This window comes from Carlito syrichta, unplaced genomic scaffold (genome assembly GCF_000164805.1).
Source record: "Carlito syrichta isolate Samal-C Ts95f unplaced genomic scaffold, Tarsius_syrichta-2.0.1 Scaffold304555, whole genome shotgun sequence".
Lineage (NCBI taxonomy): Eukaryota > Metazoa > Chordata > Mammalia > Primates > Tarsiidae > Carlito > Carlito syrichta.
In genome coordinates this window covers 389,773-403,959 of record NW_007248651.1, presented here as the reverse complement: position 1 = coordinate 403,959, position 14,187 = coordinate 389,773, and the positions used below count along the sequence as shown (strand labels likewise).

At 41.0% G+C, this 14,187-nt stretch overlaps 1 protein-coding gene across 1 annotated transcript in view; it reads left to right on the top strand.

Annotated features, from left to right (window-relative positions):
* Nucleotides 1-200: 200 nt before the first annotated feature.
* The window catches only part of KDM5A (lysine demethylase 5A), a 68,765-nt gene continuing 54,778 nt past the window's right edge, over nucleotides 201-14,187 (top strand). The window contains exons 1-5 of the mRNA XM_008060193.1: nucleotides 201-304; nucleotides 3,317-3,408; nucleotides 3,898-4,056; nucleotides 7,368-7,487; nucleotides 8,172-8,330. Coding sequence (XP_008058384.1) covers nucleotides 214-304; nucleotides 3,317-3,408; nucleotides 3,898-4,056; nucleotides 7,368-7,487; nucleotides 8,172-8,330 — 621 coding nt within the window. The 5' untranslated portion in view covers nucleotides 201-213. The remainder of the gene's footprint in view (nucleotides 305-3,316; nucleotides 3,409-3,897; nucleotides 4,057-7,367; nucleotides 7,488-8,171; nucleotides 8,331-14,187) is intronic.

Genomic DNA, 14,187 nt, shown 5'->3' with positions numbered 1-14,187 from the left:
ACTACACTTTTTAGGAGACATTGATGAATTTTATTTTGTGGAAAGACTTACAACTGTTAGGCAGTAAGTAGATTTAGACAAAAGAAATCAAATAATTTTTTCCTTCATTTTGAAGAGGATCTTGAAACTTCTTATAAGAAAATAAATACATGAATCAGTATATTTATGCTAATGTGAATTTTGTTTATTATTTTTTAGTCAGAATCTGGAGACATGAGCAGAAACACGGAACTGAAGAAACTTCAGATTTTTGGGGCTGGGCCCAAGGTTGTGGGCCTAGCAATGGGAGCAAAAGATAAAGAAGGTAAGGTGTGTTGTCTGGCCATGAAAAGAGATAAGGTACAGCAGTATGGTTGTAAAAAGATTCAAATGCTATGTGTACTTGAATTGCAGTCTGTGCTGGGAATCCTTAAGAATTGTCAAGCCGGGCTTGGTGGCTCAGCCTGTAATCCCGTGCCTTTGGGAGGCCGAGGTGAGTGGATTGCCTGAACCCGCGGGTTTGAGACCCGCCTGGGCAACTTGGCGAGACCTCATCTCTACAATAAATCAAAAATTAGCTAGGCGTGGTAGCGCACGCCTGTAGTTCCAGCTACTTGGAAGGCTGAGGTGGAAGGATCGCCAGAGCCCAGCAGGTCGAGGCTGCGGTGGCTGGGAGTGGCCACTGCATTCCAGTCTGGGTGACAGAGTGAGACTCCAACTCAAAAAAAAAAAAAAAGAATTGTCAAGTTGCAATGTGCTTTCTAGTCAGATTGTTTTTTAATGCCAGATATCTTAAATTTAACATATGAAGAGAATATTGTGTTGAATTTTTATGATTCTAGAAGAATTTTTCTTCCTTATATATGACACAGAAATGCATTGCCATTTCTAAGGCTAGTTTGTGAGAGAATGGTGAAATTAATGGTTCTCATCTAGTGATCTAAAGCTTATAATTCTTTGTATCAGTATATATTGGGAAAACTTAGAATTTTTGAATTCTAACCATAATTTTTATTTTCTAAATTTTTTTTTTTTGAGTTGGAGTCTCACTCCATTGCCCAGACTGGAGTGCAGTGGGCGCTCCCAGCCACTGCAGCCTCGACCTGCTGGGCTCCGGCGATCTTTCCGCCTCAGCCTTCCAAGTAGCTGGAAGTACAGGTGCGCGCTTCCACGCCTGGCTAATTTTTAAATTTTTTAAATTTTTTTTCTTTTTTTTGAGTTGGAGTCTCACTCTGTCACCCAGATGGGAGTGCAGTGGCCACTCCCGGCCACCGCAGCCTCGACCTGCTGGACACCAGCGATCCTTCCGCCTCAGCCTTTCAAGTAGCTGGAACTACAGGCGCGCGCTACCACGCCCGACTAATTTTTGATTTATTGTAGAGATGAGGTCTCGCCAAGTTGTCCAGGCGGATCTCGAACCCGTGAGCTCAGGCAATCCACTCACCTCAGCCTCCCAAAGCACAGGATTATAGGCTGAGCCACCGAGCCCGGCTTATTTTCTAAATTTTTTTTAGAAGCAGAATCTCACTCTATCACCCAGGCTTTAGTACAATGGAATGATCATAGCTCACAACAGCCTTGAGCTCCTTGGGCTCAAGCTATTCCAACCTCAGCCTCCCAAGTAGCTTGTACTACAGGCATGTACCACCATGACCCGCTAAAACACATTTTTAAAAAGAAATTTTGTAGAGACAAGGTCTACTATGTTGCCCAGGTTTGTCTTGAACTCCTGGGCTCAAGCGATCCTCCCGCCTCTGCTTCCTAAAGTGCTGAGATTGTAGACATGAGCCACCTGCTTGACTCTTGATTTTTTATTTTTATTTTTGGAAAGAGGGTCTCACTCTGTTGCCCAGGTTTGAGGACAGTAGCAGGATCCTGGCTCATTCCAGCCTCAACTTCCTGGCCTCAAGTGATCCTCCCTTCTAAGCCTCCTGTGTAGCTGGAGCTATAGGCTTGTGCCACCACGCCCAGCTAATTTTAAACTTATTTTTGTAGATACGAGGTTTCACTGTCTTGCCTAGGCTGATCTCAAACTCTTGGACTCCGGCAGTCCTCCTGCTCTGGCCTCCCAAAGTGCCGGGATAACAGGCCTTGCCCTTGATACGTTTTGAAACTTCATTGAAATAAACTGTTTTCTTCAGAACGACTAGTACTTTCAGTTTCACAGTTGAAACATTTTTTTTTTTAATTTAAAAATTTTTTTAAATTAGAAAATATAGTTTATTTAAAAAGTAAGTTAGAGAGAGAAAGAGGTGATTTACCTCCCCAAGTTAGGGAAGGGGGCCAAAGCCAGGAAACATGGTGATAGCCATAGCTCAAAGAGCACATGGCCACACCAGAGTCTAGTAAGGCAATGGCCCACAGTTGAAACTTTTTTTTTTTTAAGTCAGTGTCTCACTCTGTCGCCCAGGCTGGAGTGCAGTGGCACGCTCACGGCCACCACAGCCTTGACCTACTGTGATTAGGCGATCCTTCTGCCTCAGCCTTCCAAGTAGCTGGAACTAAAAGCATGCACCTCCATACCCGGCTAACTTTTTGATTTATTGTAGAGATGAGGTCTCACCCACCAAGTTGCCCAGACTGGTCTCGAACTCTTGGGCTCAGGCAATCCTCTCACCTCAGCCTCCCAAAGTGCTGGGATTCGGTTGAAACTTTTTGTGAGTAGAATTGCTAATGTAAGGTTCAGGTTTCACCGTTCTCCTTATATAACATGTATGTTTTAAAACTCAGTTTAAGAAAGATTTGGCTGGATATATTTTGACTATATAAGAACTTAATGAAATGCTACAGTCACAAATCATGTAATTATGCGCTTATGATATGGGTAAAGTCACATAATTCAGATCATGGCCTGAATGCTAGAGGATCAGATAATATTGTTCTAAATCTCTCAAAACGCATAATAGGACTTATTAGATGCATTCTAATGATTATTATTTCCCTTTTAAGACTTAAATGCTTTGTTTTTGTCATTCTTGTACTTATAATACTGGCTGACAACAATCTTAAAAATTAGTCCCCAACTAATTTGGGAGGCCCTCCAAGGAGTCATATAGGTGGTATGTAGTCAGTACTGCGTATAAGCAGAGTGTTAATCGTCAAGCTCTTGGCTGCTTGCCTGAATTAGAATGCAAAATCTGCCAGGCTGTGTGATTTGGGGCAAGTTATTAACTTTTTTCTATACCTCAGGTTTTTTGTCTTCAGTGAGAGATAATAGTCTATCCATCTCATAATGTTGTGAAATTTTAACTAATTTAAATAATTTAAAAGAGTGTCTGGTTCATAGTAAGCTCTCAACATTGGTTTTCACTATTATTGCGTAACTTTTTATTTCAAGATGAGGTCACCCGAAGACGAAAAGTTACCAACAGATCAGATGCGTTTAACATGCAAATGAGACAACGGAAAGGCACGCTCTCTGTTAACTTTGTAAGTGTTTTGGGAGTGTCAGGAACGAAAGGCCTTATTTTTATTTTACTTTTGTGTTTTTTAATCTTGGTGTATCTTGGTAGCTGTTTAGTTAGCTCATTTGGTTAGATAGAAAACTGGATGACAAGCCTGTAAACTTGCAGCTTTGGCGTATGTAATTTTCACCTTGCTTTGTCCCATATATGTCAGCTGTATTGCCTGAGTCATATACCTTATAGGTAACTGAGAGAATGAATACGAATTTGTATAAATTGCTGAGTTGTATTATAGACAGTGCTCAGTACTCCTTCTCTACCACAGAGTGTTTGTGTATAAGAAGACTGGCATGGTTTTTTTTAAAGATATAAATTGGCTTCAGATAACCCTAAATTTATACTCTGTCTTTATTCTAATAACCTGTTACACTTTTATTATCTAATAAACATTTACTATTATTTAGTATAGAAAATAGACTTCGTTGATTTTTTATTTTATTTTATTTTTTAACAGGTTGATCTCTATGTTTGTATGTTTTGTGGTCGGGGAAACAATGAAGATAAACTGCTTTTGTGTGATGGATGTGATGACAGCTATCATACATTTTGTCTAATTCCTCCGTTACCTGATGTGCCCAAAGGAGACTGGAGGTGTCCTAAATGTGTTGCTGAGGTACAAGCCTAACCTTTATGGAACCTTTTAAAACTAAAAACGGACTGGGCTCGGTGGCTCAGCCTGTCATCCCAGCACTTTGGGAGGCCGAGGCGAGTGGATTGTGTGAGCCTGCAGGTTCGAGACCAGCCAGGACAACTTGGCAAGACCTCGTCTCTACAATAAAAAAAAAAAAAATAGCCAGGCGTGGTAGCGCACCTGTAGTTCCAGCTACTTGGAAGGCTGAGGCGGAAGGATCGCTAGAGTCCTGCAGGTCGATGCTGGGGCGGCCAAGAGCTATAGTGAATGGAAATGTAACAATTGTATTGTGGTAGCTTGCTTTTTAAAGGTTCTTTTTTGATTATTGACTAGATAATTATGTCTATGGCTACAGGTGAATGAGATTTCTCAGGATATTCGTATTGCTGGACAACAATAAAAATGAAGAAAGCTATAGGTTATTTGTTTTCCCTTTTTTTCTTTAAAAAGGTATAACTAGACTTGAGGCTCTAGAACTTGGAATTTTTGCATCGTTTTCATGCAAATAAATATACTGGTAGTGTCTAAATTTTGACTTGATTGTACTGAATTTTTCTTAGTGAAAGATAGTGTCATTATTATGAAATGCCTAGTCTGTTAACTTATTTTAGCAAAATGTTATAATAGGATATTGAAGAGTAGGAATTGGCTAGGTGTATCTAAGTCTTGTATGACCTTGAATTATTATTATTATTAATTTATTTTTTTGAGTTGGAGTCTCACTTGGTCACCCAGACTGGAGTGCAGTGACTGCTCCCGGCCACTGCATCCTTGACCTGCTGGGCTCTGGTGATCCTTCTGCTTCAGCCTTCCAAGTAGCTGGAACTACGCATGCGCTACCACGTCTAGCTAGTTTTTGATTTATTGTAGAGATGAGGTCTCGCCAAGTTGTCCAGGCGGTTCTCGAACCCGTGGGCTCAGGCAATTCACTCACCTCAGCCTCCCAAAGCGCTGGGATTACGGGCTGAGCCACCGAGCCTGGCCTGAATTATTATTTATTGACTGTTCTCAAGGCTAAAAGATTTAGATGCAGTTCTACTTACTGTAAATGAATATTTGTGTTATTAGTTGTGGTGATTGATAGTGTGAGCAAACCATTCTCTTAGCCAGATATCCTAGTATTCCAGTGTATATTTCTTTATCCACTACCTTTCCTTCCCTCACAAACATTTTTCTCTGTGGCCAAGTCCACTGGTGTGCTAAGAATGATGGACATCCCTAAGCTTGATTCCAAGTCTGTAGTCCTCTAGGTTCCAGAACCTAATGCCAAAACTGGAGTCTTTTTTTTTTTTGAGTTGGAGTCTCACTCTGTCGCCCAGACTGGAGTGCAGTGGCCACTCCCGGCCACCACAGCCTCGACTTGCTGGGCTCCGGCGATCCTTCTGCCTCAGCCTTCCGAGTAGCTGGAACTACAGGTGCGCGCTACCACACCGGCTAATTTTTGATTTATTGTAGAGATGAGGTCTCGCCAAGTTGCCCTGGTGGGTCTCGAACCCGCAGTCTCAGGCAATCCACTCACCTCAGACTCCCAAAGTGCTGGGATTACAGGCTGAGCCACCGACCTCAACCTAAAAACTGGACTCTAAAGCTGTCTCATTACCACCTTCTTTCCTTTTGGAATGCTGTGAAAATGCAGTTGAGATTCTGGAACTTAATTCCCTGATAACATATTGCTTGTAACTAATGTTGTTTTGTTTTCTTTTTTTTCTTTTTTTTTTGAGTGGGAGTCACAGTCTGTCGCCCAGACTGGAGTGCAGCGGCTGCTCCTGGCCACCACAGCCTCGACCTGCTGGGCTCCGGCGATCCTTCCGCCTCAGCCTTCCAAGTAGCTGGAACTGCAGGCGCACGTTACCACACCCGGCTAATTTTTTGTTTCATTGTAGAGATAAGGTCTCACCAAGTTGCCCAGGCGGGTCTCGAACCCACGGGCTCAGGCAATCCACTCACCTCAGCCTCCCAAAGTGCTGGGATTACAGGCTGAGCCACCGACCTCAACCTAAAAACTGGACTCTAAAGCTGTCTCATTACCACCTTCTTTCCTTTTGGAATGCTGTGAAAATGCAGTTGAGATTCTGGAACTTAATTCCCTGATAACATATTGCTTGTAACTAATGTTGTTTTGTTTTCTTTTTTTTCTTTTTTTTTTGAGTGGGAGTCACAGTCTGTCGCCCAGACTGGAGTGCAGCGGCTGCTCCTGGCCACCACAGCCTCGACCTGCTGGGCTCCGGCGATCCTTCCGCCTCAGCCTTCCAAGTAGCTGGAACTGCAGGCGCACGTTACCACACCCGGCTAATTTTTTGTTTCATTGTAGAGATAAGGTCTCACCAAGTTGCCCAGGCGGGTCTCGAACCCACGGGCTCAGGCAATCCACTCACCTCAGCCTCCCAAAGTGCTGGGATTACAGGCTGAGCCACCGACCTCAACCTAAAAACTGGACTCTAAAGCTGTCTCATTACCACCTTCTTTCCTTTTGGAATGCTGTGAAAATGCAGTTGAGATTCTGGAACTTAATTCCCTGATAACATATTGCTTGTAACTAATGTTGTTTTGTTTTCTTTTTTTTCTTTTTTTTTTGAGTGGGAGTCACAGTCTGTCGCCCAGACTGGAGTGCAGCGGCTGCTCCTGGCCACCACAGCCTCGACCTGCTGGGCTCCGGCGATCCTTCCGCCTCAGCCTTCCAAGTAGCTGGAACTGCAGGCGCACGTTACCACACCCGGCTAATTTTTTGTTTCATTGTAGAGATAAGGTCTCACCAAGTTGCCCAGGCGGGTCTCGAACCCACGGGCTCAGGCAATCCACTCACCTCAGCCTCCCAAAGCGTGGGATTACAGACTGAGCTACCGAGCCGGCTGTTGTTTTGTTTTCTAGCATTGATTTGATTTGCTCTACCTAGGGAAAAGTTATCAGAGAAGGTAGTACCCATGAGCCTTAAAACTTTCTTCAGTTTGTCAGGCACGGTGGGTCACACCTGGAATCCCAGCACTTTGGAAGGTGGAGACGAGAAGATTGCCTGAACCCAGGGGTTCGAGACCAGCCTGGGCAACTTGACAAGACCTATCTCTACAGTGAAAATATTAGCTGGGTGTGGTGGTGCATACCTGTAGTTCTAGCTGCTTAGAAGGCTGAGGTAGTTGAATCGCCTGAACCCAGCAGGTCAAGGCTGCTGTGGCCGTGAGTGTGACACTGTACTCCATCCTGGACGACATAGCAGGATTCCAACACCAAAAAAAAAACAAAAAAAAAACTGCAGTTTAGTTTCAATGAGTTAATCTTAGGTATTTTTTTCTTTCCAGGAATGTAACAAACCTCGAGAAGCCTTCGGATTTGAACAGGCTGTACGAGAGTATACACTTCAGAGCTTTGGAGAGATGGCAGATAATTTTAAGTCTGATTATTTTAATATGCCAGTTCATGTGAGTAAGCTATCTGTTAGGTTAGTCTGAGTCCAATGCTTTGGTTTTCTCTTTTATTTGTATTATTTTGTGGAAAACAGGGATAGCGTGGAAAAAAATGATATAACACTAAATAATGGGACATGGTATCTGTTTCTTTTTCTTTCATTTTCTAATAAGACATTTCGTACTCTCCTGTTGTAAAATCTGTCTTGATGCTTGAATTGTTTTAATAGCCCTCTGTGAGTAACCCTTTACAGAAAAGCATGAAGTCTTTGGCAGTTGCTGGTTTTGTTTAGTAATTTGAAATGTGGGGTTGGCTTTTTTTCCTAGGGAATCTTGGGCTTTTTTAGTCTCTGTCAAAAACATTTACCAGCATTATTAAAATTTAACCTTGGTGTGACTGGTTACCTTTCCTTGTTCCTCCTTGATGTCCCTATTCATCTTTTTTTTCTTAGTTGGGAAGCAGTTTTTGTTTGTTGTTTGCTTGTGTGTTTCAGAAAAAGGCGGTATAGCTTATTAGGTTTTGCTGAATGTCCAAGTTGTCTGTAGCTTTTTCTCATTCTCAGTGGAAAAAGCTAGGACCCCAGTCTTTTCTGCTTTGGGAAATGAGAAGGTTTTTAATTTTATCATGGATTTATGTTGCCTTGACATGTATACTAGGTATAGAGTTAGTAACCTGTCATCTTTGTTTTCTCCGTGTAGATGGTTCCCACAGAACTAGTAGAAAAGGAATTCTGGCGTCTGGTGAGCAGCATTGAAGAAGATGTTATTGTGGAGTATGGAGCAGATATCTCCTCAAAAGACTTTGGAAGTGGATTTCCTGTAAAGGATGGTCGGAGAAAGATGCTGCCAGAAGAAGAGGTGCACATAGTTTTATCTGAATTTTGCTTACCCTCCAGTTGATTTAGCCTTGTGTAGAAAACCACCTTTTTTTAAGGGACCACATTAACTTAAAATAATAAATATGTAGGATTTGAATGATATAAATAATACTCAGTTTTTAAAACAATGAATTCAAAAAATTTTTAAAAATTATTTAACTCTGCATCCTAAAACTAATTTATTTTAAAACTTTAACTTCAGTTTAAAAATTTTGCCTAGTTCTTTCTGTTATAAAATCTGGAAAGTGAATTGAGTTTTTTTTTCTCCTAAAGAGAGTTTGATACCATAAGGATTTCTTATAAAATTACATTTTATTGGTAGGTCTAAAAAAATAAGTTTCCTTCAACATCTGGGCAGATAAGTTTTTAAGTATGCGTTTAAACTGTAACATGTACATGAAATCTTGCCACATAGGAGATGACCTCTGTGTGTAATGCTGAATTGAGATGATAATTTCTTACTTTGGTCATTGACACTTTTCCTTTCACTGTATAATTGGCATTAATTTAAGAGTTTTATCTCCTATTAAAAGAATTACAGGTCAAGCATGGTGGCTCACAACTATAATCCCAGTACTTTGGGAAGCCAAGGTTGGAAGGATTGTTTGGCCAACATAGCAAGATCTTGTCTCTATAAAAAAATTTTAAAAATTAGCTGTGCTTGGTGGCATGTGCCTGTAGTCCTAGCTACTCAGAAATCTGAGGTGGAAGGATTGCCTGAGCCCAGGAGATTGAGGCTGCAGTGAGCTACAGTCATGCCACTGCACTGCAGCCTGGGTGACAGAGTGAGACTCCAAGACTTAAAAAAAAAAAAAAGAGTTATACACAATTAAAAAAAGAAAAAAGTTTTAGTATAGAAGGATATATAATTAAAAGTATAAGCCGAGCTCGGTGGCTCAGCTTGTAATCCCGCGCTTTGGATTGCCTGAGTCCGCGGGTTCGAGACCCGCCTAGGCAACTTGGCGAGACCTCCCCTCTACAATAAATAAAAAAAAATTAGCTGGGCGTGGTAGTGTGCGCCCGTAGTTCCAGCTACTTGGAAGGCTGAGGCAGAAGGATTGCCGGAGCCCAGCAGGTCGAGGCTGCAGTGGCTGGGACTGGCCACTGCACTCCAGTCTGGGTGACAGAGTGAGACTCCAACTCAAAAAAAAAGTGTAACTACTCTTGCTCTCTTATGGTTGCCGTTTGCCTGTTGTATCTTTTTCCATTCCTTTATTTTGAAGGTATTTTATGTCTTGGAATCTGAAACTTGTCTCTTGTAGATAGCATGTAATTGGATCTCGTGTGCTTTTTTATGCAGACTGATAGTTACCATTTGATTGGAGTGATCAGTGCATTTACATTTAATGTAATTTTTGGCGTGGTTGATTTATGCCTGCAATTTTGCTATTTTCTGTGCTTCATGTCTTCTTCCCTTCCCCCATTTCTCTTTACAGCCTTCTTTTGGTGTGAAATATTTTTAGTTATAATATTTTGATTCTTCCCTTTTTTGGGGGTTTATTTAGTGTTTTTTTTCTATTCTATACTAGCCTTATTGATTTTTTTTTTTCTTATTGTGGTAGACTACAGGTTAGGATAATAAGTTTGGATAACGATGATTAGAGACTATACTGGGTTTTTACCAAGGGAGAAGAAGATTGATACAGTGGGATGGATAATATAGGCTAAATAGGGACGGTTGTTAAAGGAACAGTTCAGTGTTGGAGTGTATACATGTTTAATATCACTGACTTTTAAACCTGACTTGTATAACTATCTATAAAGAAATGCATCAGTCTGAGTTTCTCACACTCTTCCATTGGCAAATGGAAGTCAGCGATATCATTGTGGAGGAGAGACTTCATTTTAAAGCTCTTATCTTTTTCCGAATTTTGTTTCTGTTCTGACTTTTTAAATTGTCCTTGAGCAGATGTTTACATTTTCTAATCTTTTAGAGATAATGCCACAGAATTTTTGAAGATTATTTTAGGTGTCAACCCTAAGTGAGTAATACTGTACTAAGAATGTAAATGCTAATCCTGTTTCCATATTTGAATTTTGTACGAATTCTTAGAAAACATTTATCTATTTCTGTTTTTACCCTATTCAACTTCATGTAAAAATGTGGAGAAATGCAGGATTATGTTTGTTAGACATGAAGATAGGAGCAGCTTTTGTCCTTGATTATTAGATGGCTGATCTGTTCATGTTTTGTTCCTGGCCATCTGTTTGGTTTTTCTTTTGGTAATATATCACTTCTGACTTTAGTGGCTTATATAACAAACATTCATTATCCTGTATTTTCTGTGGGTCAAGAATTTGTGAGCAGTTTAATGATAGCTGTAACTTGAAGTCCCTCATGAAGTTGCTGTCAAAATATTGTTTGGGGCCGTAGCCATATCAAGACTTGACTGGACTAGTGGACTGGCTTTCCGAATGGCTTAATCACATGAAAGTTGGCAGGAAGCCTCAGATTCTAGCTATATGGGTCTCTTCATAGGACCACTTGAGAGCTGAAAAGCATTACAGCGTTTTTTATAACTTCACTTTAAAAGTAAGACTTCTTAAAATCGATAATATTTTATTGGTTACATCAGTCAGCCCTGTTTGGTGTGGGAGGGGGCTATTCCAAGTCCTGAATTTCAGGAAATGAGGATCATTGGCGGTGGAGGGGGTGCACTGGAGGCTTGCTCCTTTTTTTTTTTAAACATAACAAAGAGGGTTGCAAAACTCTCCTCGTATGGCTTATTCTTCTTACAACTATGATTCTTTGAATTAAGTAATTCATTTTTATTTTTATTATAGAGATGTGGGGTCCAAGTGCAGGTTAATTACATAAACAGGCTGCATGTAGGTAAAGTTTGGGCTTCTAACTGGCCCTCCTCTCTTTCCCTGGTAGTGGATCAAGTATGCTTTGTGTTGACACGTGTCCCCCACACTCCTCCCTTCCTGAATTAAGTAATTATTTTTTAATTAACTGGTTAGAATTATTTTGCTAAATGTCCTAAGTTTAAAGCTTTTCTCTTTTTAACTTTAAGTAGATTGAAACATTAATGCCTGGGCTTTAAAGACATTAGTCATGGTATTAATGAGACAGGCAGTAAAACTTTTTCTAGACTGAGTTGCGGATTTACCATTTATTTTCTAAGCAGTTATGTTTTGTTTATTTTTTATTTTTTGAGTTGGAGTCTCACTTCATCGCCCAAACTGGAGAGCAGTGGCATGCTCACAGCCACCCCAGCATCGACCCGCTGGGCTCAGGTGATCCTTCTGCCTCAGCCTACCAAGCAGCCAGAACTACAGGCACGCACTAACATGCCTGGCTGATTTTTTTGACATATTGTAGAGACAAGATCTCACCAAGTTTCCTATGCTGGTGTCGAACCCCTGGGCTCAGGCAATCCTCCCACCTCGACCTCCCAAAGTGCTGTGATTAGAGGCTTGAGCCACCACGCCTGGCTGCAGTTATGTTTTAGTTAGGATTTTCTTTTTATTGTAAGATGGTATGAGAGAACCCAATTATCCCAAAGGGATTTTAGAGACTAATTAGGCAACGTGTATAAAACCTTCAGACTTTTTGTACTTACATCTTACATAAATTTGTTACTTTCCTCTGAAAATCATTCTATTAAAATAGCAAGTAACAAAGAGCTTTTCGCTAGGAATTGTACATTTGCATTGAACTTCTGTGTTATGAGTTAGCTTCTTGGTATCTAATAACCTCTCTGGTGTCCTAGTTTAGTGGAAACATAATTTTGAAGTTGTGTCTTATAGAGTGCTCTACAAAGAGCGCTTCTGAGGAGTAAAGGTAGGTACAGAACATAAAACCTTAGAAATGACTTTTTTTCTCATCCTCCTTGCTCTATACTAAGCCATTGGCTACATTTTTAAAATTCATTTTTTATTATTTTCTGTAAGATTGGCCCTTTCCATTCCTGCTACAGCCATCCCTGCCAAGGTCCTCAACACAGGCTGAGATGGTTATTGTGGTTGTACATAATGACTAATTGTGTTGAGGGGTCTCTAAGATCGTTTCCAGTTTGGGTGACTTGTTAGGAAGACTTATGGCTGTGATTTACTACAGTGAAAGAATGCAGAACAAAATCAGCAAAGGGAAAAATGCATGGGTGGGCAGTCTAGAAGAAACCAGGAACAGGCTTCCAAGAGTTCTCTCCCAGTAGTATCACATAGAATGTGCTTAATTATTCCAGTATAAAATTATGGCTGCACATGGGAAGTGTTGCATACCAAGAAAGCTCATTAGAGACTCAGTGCCCAAGATTTTTATTGGGTGCTGATGACATGAGCACCCTTTGTCAAACATGTACCAAAATTTCCAACTCCCAGAAGGATAGCAGGTGTTCAGCACTTACATTTGTACAAACAGTCTGGGTACTATGAGCACTCTTAGTCATTTGAAAAGTTTTATATTAGAGTAGGGAATTGTTTATCATTCAGGTTTCTAAATGGCAGGCAGGGGCCAAAACTTTAGGCAGGCCTTTTGAAGGACAGCAGTCTTAGTCTTAGTATCTGGCATCCAGGTTCAGTTATCAATCTTTTAATAGCAGATTCTCATTCCTGCTTCTAGTCAGTCTGTTGTGATATCGCATGTCATGTTTCCTCTGGAAAACTCAATACACTTTTTCAAAAATGTAAGTGAAAAAGGCAAATAACATCTTAGAATTATGATGAAAATAGTTTGATTTCATGAATTCTTTGGAACCAACTTTGAGAACTGCTCTCCATAAAGATGATAAATAGTTTTTTATGTTTTTGTTTTTGTTTTTGTTTTGAGTCAGAGTCTCATTCTGTTGTCCAGGCTGGGGTGCAGTGGCACATTCACGACCACCGCAGCCTCAACCTACTTGGCTCAGGTAATTCTTCCGCCTCAGCCTTCCAAGTAGCTGGAACCACAGGTGCGTGCCACCGTGCCCAGCTAATTTTTTGATATATTATAGAGACGAGGTCATGCCAGTTTGCCCAGGCTGATCTTGAACCCTTGAGCTCAGGGATTCCTCTCGTCTCCACCTCCCAAAGTGCTGTAATTACAGGCGTGAGCCACCACACCCGGCTGATGATAAACACTGTAAGTCACTACCTCGTGTGGTTTCAGGGATGGATGTTTGAAAGTCAGTCTCTAGTGCCTATATCCCTTTAGAAACTGTATGAATACTCTTGCAACAGCAATCTGGCTTTGCTTCCTCTCTTTTTCTAGAAACTGAGGATTTCTTTTTCTTCCGAGTTCAGCTGTTTTTTTAAAATTTTTATTTTTATTTTTATAATTTATCCAATATTTCTAGATGTGTTTGTAGTTAGGACTGATGGTGGTGAATTTTTGCATCATATCGGTCTTCATTATTTTCACAAAGTCAGATTATCTGTCTTAGTAGGTTTTGTCTTTATCTGTAACACAATTCTGTAAATGTAGTAGTACACATTTTGGGAAATTATGCTAGTAGGGATAAAGTAGAAATATAATAGTGATGTATTAAAATAGATCTCATACTATTTTACTGGTAGGCTGGGGAATGACAAGAAGCTTTACTCATGTGCCTTGGAATAAATCAGAGGTATCTTTTAAAAAAAAAAGGAAACTGAGCCGGGCTCAGTGGCTCAGCCTGTAATCCCGCGCCTTTGGGAGGCTGAGGTGAGTGGGCTGCCTGAGCCTGTGGGTTCGAGACCCACCCGGGCAAGTTGGCGAGACCTCATCTCTACAATAAATAAAAATTAGCTGGGTGTGGTAGCGCATGCCTGTAGTTCCAGCTACTTGGAAGGCTGAGGCGGAAAGATCGCCGGAGCCCAGCGGGTCGAGGCTGCGGTGGCCGGGAGCGGCCACTGCACTCCAGTCTGGGTGACAG